This window comes from Lolium perenne, chromosome 6 (assembly GCF_019359855.2).
Source record: "Lolium perenne isolate Kyuss_39 chromosome 6, Kyuss_2.0, whole genome shotgun sequence".
NCBI lineage: Eukaryota > Viridiplantae > Streptophyta > Magnoliopsida > Poales > Poaceae > Lolium > Lolium perenne.
The window spans coordinates 246,654,198-246,659,398 of NC_067249.2; the positions used below are offsets into that span (position 1 = coordinate 246,654,198).

The 5,201-nt window shown below is 49.1% G+C and overlaps 1 protein-coding gene across 1 annotated transcript; it reads right to left on the minus strand.

Annotated features, from left to right (window-relative positions):
* Positions 1-2,358: 2,358 nt before the first annotated feature.
* Positions 2,359-4,369, minus strand: LOC127305600 (uncharacterized). The gene is made up of 4 exons (XM_051336098.2): positions 4,328-4,369; positions 3,748-4,212; positions 3,510-3,665; positions 2,359-2,845 (listed from the first exon to the last, which is right to left on the minus strand). Exons 1-4 carry the CDS (start codon positions 4,367-4,369, stop codon positions 2,510-2,512), a joined length of 999 nt encoding a protein of 332 aa, XP_051192058.2. The 3' UTR covers positions 2,359-2,509.
* Positions 4,370-5,201: the final 832 nt, after the last annotated feature.

The following is a 5,201-nucleotide window of genomic DNA, read 5'->3' on the forward strand; positions in this document are numbered from 1 at the left end:
ACTCTTTTGCCATGCTCTTGACCTGTTCGAGTGTGGCAGTAATTTCGCGGTCCTGTCTGTCGAAGTGGTCCGCCAAACCTGCAGCTTCTGCCCTTTCTTCCCTTAACGCGGCTTCGGTATCGGCGAGCTTCTTGGCTGTGGCCAGCATTTCCTTTCTAGTGGTCTCTAGAGCCTCCAGATCTGCGGCGTCGCCCGGGGTTATAGGTTTGTTAAGAACTGCCCGCGCGACCATCTCTTCTGCTGTCAGGAGCTCCTCCGGGGAAGAATCTCTGCGGGGTTGCTCCTGAGACATGGGAGATCCTTGGTGGGATGGCTGAGGGTCAGATTGGTTGGTTGCCTCTTCAGATCCAGTTTGTCCCTGCGCTGCTACCGTTGAGAGAACCTGCCTAGGCTGGGCGGAGTCGACTTCAGGCTGATCACCGAAACCGTACTCCCCTAGCTTGCGGTAAAACTCGCCAGTGTCCATGGAGGGGGTATCTCCGGAAATTGGGCTCAGATTGCCCAAAATCGACTCTTCAACCGGAGTTCCGCTTTCTCCGACAGGCTCAGTCTGATCCGGATCCGCGTCGTTTTCCGGTGCCTCTACCTGCTCAGGACCAGCTCCGTCTTCTTGAGGGGCGGTTCCGGCGGTGTGGGCCAAGAAGTGTACGAAGTGGCACCTCTGCTTTTCTAACACCTGGGAGACCCAAGTGGATCTGCATTGGTCTTCCACCGTTGTTTCCTGCTCAGGGGCGGATTGGGTGGGCTTTGAAATTTCCAGATCCGAGGCGGAATCTTCCTTGGGAAGCTCCTGCATCTCAGATCGGATCTTCGCGACAGCGTCCAGCTCTGCGGCGGTCGCGTCTGTGTTACTTACCAGTGGGTTTCCGTCGGAATCGACGGTTTCCCCGATGAAGATGTGTATGCCGCCAATTGGGACGATGGAGAGCTTGACGGGGTTTGCCCTAGCCGGAATCCAACACTCATCCGGAGGGACGATCGGCAGATTTCCGGCGTAGAGGACGCGCCCCACAGCGATGGTGTCGTCGTAGCTTCCCATGGCGGAACCCTCCCGGTTCCGGCCTCCAGACGCCACAGGCCCCACGGTGGGCGCCAACTGTCGTTGCTTAATCGACGGTACCCCGGAGGAGGGATCCTCACGAGGGGGAGAAGAAGTAGGGGCCATAGGGCGGAGTGCACACGGGACGGTGGTACGCGATTTACCCAGCTTCGGAACACCTGCACGATGACAGGGCCTACCGCTGCTTGTCTGGAATTATCTGGGCGCTTTCGCGTTGTTACAATGAGTTGTTGTTCTGAACGTGCCTCTAAGGCTCCCAGGATCCGGCTTATAAAGGCGCACGGATCTAGGGTTTACATGGAGAGTCCTACTCGGACACAGGTTCCCTAACTACGGTACAATGTCTTGTCGTGTACGTCAAGGATCCGCCCTTCCATCTATGTCGTACCGGATCCGGGTCCCTTAATGGGCCTCCGTGGATCCGGGTTCCTCCACGAGGTCGGTCGGATCTGGCTCCCTGCTCCTGGGCCGGACAGCTTCCGTCAGGATCAACAGCAACTGGGCCGCCCGATGGGCCACATGCCACATCAACATCTGTGGGCCACCCGGGCTTGCCGGGTCTAGGCACTGTCGATGGTACACCCATGAAGTATACCCACAACAGTTGGTCATATAAATATATGACATATGTGGAGGCTATGCCCCACGCAATCATAAATCAAAACTTGGTATGAGAGCCTTCCTACTCCCCGCCGTCTCCACCTCTCCAAACCCTAACCCATCACCGCACCGCCGCCAGGTCCTCCTCCTCGACCGCGGCAATTTCATGTGCCATGCCCTCACCCTTACCCTCGCCAACTTCTCCGACACCTCTCTCTCCATGGATATCTCAATGGAACTACAACGCCGCCGGCCAAAACCATCACCAAGGGACCGGTGAGGCCACATGTGTGATGGCCAATCCAGAATGTGTGTGGTGGTGCACGTTGTTAGGGTTCGTGCCTGGAAAAAAATCGCCCTACACCGCTACACGTACCGCCAAGATCTATCTATGGAGATGCAATCTACAAAGAGAGAATCTAGGAGACTCGCAAGAGAATGCGGAAGGCCCCATGAAGACTCTGAACGCAGCAATCCCACACCTAGGCCTATCCCTCATAAGCGCGAGGACCTAATATCCTCCTTGCTCCGAGAATCGAACGGATGATTCCTCCGGCAGTATCGGAATTGTATGTGCAACAAAGCAAACCACGACGTGCTCAAATTTCAAATTTAGTAGGCTTAGAGGTACATCCTCCATTTCGGGGGGGGGGGGGGGGGGGGAGGAAAAAACGTTACCCCTTTTGGAAGAAAAAATATAGAGATTTAGTACGGTTTCACCAAATCACTCGAATTCAATTACATCCCCGGTACCAGGCCTTTTCACCACAGGGCGTAGGATCATAGGAACCCTGGCTACAATACCAACTTACTTAAGAAAATCACTCAAAACAACCCTAAGCAAGAGGTTTATGAAGGCAAATGGAAATCTCCAACTACTTCCACCACATTACCGTGGTCACTTTTGGCAAGAAATTCCAGTGCAGCACTGTAACCATTGGCGATACGGTATTCCGACCTAACATGCGCTGGTATAGATCTAACCGTTCTCGTCCTTGGATGAATCCTCAATGCTTTGAGGACCATAGCATTATGGAGAATATGAAGTGCCAGCTCTAGTTGATCTTTCTCACCGATAAATCCAGTTATATTTACCAAACTGAGATGTGAGTGAGGGCATGAAGGAAGACTCCTCAATTCGCCATCTTCATGAGAATACCGCTTGTGTAAACAGTACATTACCATCTAGCATGAATACCACTGTGTTAGTTTCTCAACCAGGAAGGACCAAACAAACATGTAACACATCATATGCAAGATTTTAACAACAGTAGATATATACCTAAGCTACAAACATGACAAGTTATTTGTACTCTGCAGCATCCATACACCTACTGGTGCTCATGTATATTGTTTTGGGTTTTTGTCAAGTGGTGATTGATGTCTAGCTATTAACGAATGGATGTGTACATTTAGTTCTCTACAACTACTACATGCTGGCGATGTTCACTACTGATGCATGCAATGCCTTTTGTGAAATTGCGAAACATTGAGTGCTCATGTTCATTTTGATTTTTTGTTTGGTCTGCATCTTGCCTTTTGAATGAATCTGTGTGTTTTAGTTCCACAACAGATCTGTACAGACAGAATTTTAGTTCAGTTTTTTATTGTATCTGTAGAACATTGACGAAGTTTCTTTCGCACACTTGGCTTCTCAAATTTTTATTTTTCACCAAATGTAATATTCCCTCTGTAAAATTTACATTGCTTGCTTCTCTCTTAGAGAATGTACTACACTATACTAAAATTATCACATTACTAGTTAAACTGAATATGCTAAGTACATGCAAATACTGCCAATTAACTCACATCTACATATAAGCGAAGAAATGAAAAGGAAAAAACTTACATGCAACTCTAGCTTTTCCATGGACGGAGCAGCCTCTAGGAGATAACCAAGGTCGAGGATATCAATTGTGTGTCGTGGCAGGTCAAAAATAGTCAAGTATAATATCAAATGACGCAGAGAACAAAAACTGCGAAGCCTGCTCACCACATCAGCCCTCTGAATACAGCAAAAATGGAACCCAGCTGAAACAAATATGAACAGAACCAAGGACAATCGAAATAGCATGGGAAATGCAAACCTCAAATTGACTGCAATGTAACGTGAGTGACTCGAGATGAGGGATTGTTGTGGGAAGTTCACTGGAGATGAATTCTAAAGCAGAATGGCGAGTCGATAAATCAATCCAGAGATTTCTTAGCTTGAAAGGTGCAGCAAGTTCCAGTGGTACCAATGAGCCCATATAGTGCAGTGCTGGCACGCCACAATCTATTGTTATGTCTCGAAGTAACGGGCAACTCAGAATAAGCAAGAACTTAAGGCGGTTCAGATAATTCGGAATCCTTAAAGTAGATATCATCTTACAGCAGGCAATACGTAAGCACTCTAGATGATTGCCTTCAGACAGCAAACGCTGAAGATCTTCATTGGTAATATTAACATCTTGCAGGCAAAGCTTAGTGAGGTTCTGAAATCCCCGGAAATCAGCAGCAGGCGGGCTTAAGGAAAGAAATTTGTCCGCAACTACGGCATCATCGCTCGACCACTTTCAAACCTGCTCAAGAAAAAAGGATTCAATTGGGATGATAAAGCCACAGTGGCATTTGAGGAACTGAAGAAAGCTATGGCCTCGACCCTGTTCTCCAACTCCCAGATTTCACGAAGCAATTTGTCGTGGAGACAGATGCGTGCGAGTCTGGCATCGGCGCTGTCCTGATGCAGGAGCAACATCCACTGGCATTCCTAAGTAAGCCGTTAAGCGTGGCCCATCTACAGCTATCCATATATGAAAAGGAGTTCCTGGCGCTCATTATGGCTGTCGAGCGATGGCGCCCCTATCTGCAACGCGGCGAGTTTATTGTGAAGACAGATCACCAGAGTCTTACTTTCCTTGATGATCAAACTCTGCAGTCACCATTGCAGCGGAAGGCCATGGCGCGTCTTATGGGCCTACAATTCAAGATTGTTTATCGCCAAGGGGCAGAGAATCTTGCTGCGGACGCTCTCTCTCGAATTGGGCATTTGATGACTATTCAGGCGCGCTCGGAGGTACAGCCGACATGGATGCAAGAAGTGATCAACACCTATATTACTGATCCTGATGCTCAGGCAAGATTGACCCAGTTGGCAATCTCTAGTCAAGATACACATGGTTACGAACTAACGCAAGGACTCATCAGGTTCAATGGGCGCATCTGGCTGGGCAAGAATTCTGCATTACAAACAAAAATCATTTCTGCCCTACATTCCAGTGCAGTAGGGGGCCATTCAGGTGCGCAAGCTACCTATCAACGCATCAAGAGACTATTTGCGTGGCACGGTCTAAAGGCAGCTGTTACTGAATTTGTTCAGCAGTGTGATGTGTGTCAGCATGCCAAGCATCTCAACACACATCCTGGGGGGTTGCTGCAGCCTTTACCAGTTCCTGAAGGCGCGTGGTGCGATATTACGATGGATTTCATAGAAGGCCTTCCTCTGTCCGAAGGGTACAATGTCATTCTGGTAGTTGTTGATCGCTTTACCAAGTATGCACAT

What these genes read in the sequence shown, in the direction of transcription:
- LOC127305600 (XM_051336098.2), bottom strand. Translation starts at nt 4,369, where the DNA reads ATGCCAGACTCGCACGCATCTGTCTCCACGACAAATTGCTTC. An exon ending in TACATTGCAGTCAATTTGAG is followed by an intron (nt 3,666 to 3,747) that starts GTTTGCATTTCC and finishes TGCTGTATTCAG; the next exon opens with AGGGCTGATGTGGTGAGCAG. An exon ending in TGGAAAAGCTAGAGTTGCAT is followed by an intron (nt 2,846 to 3,509) that starts GTAAGTTTTTTC and finishes TATTCATGCTAG; the next exon opens with ATGGTAATGTACTGTTTACA.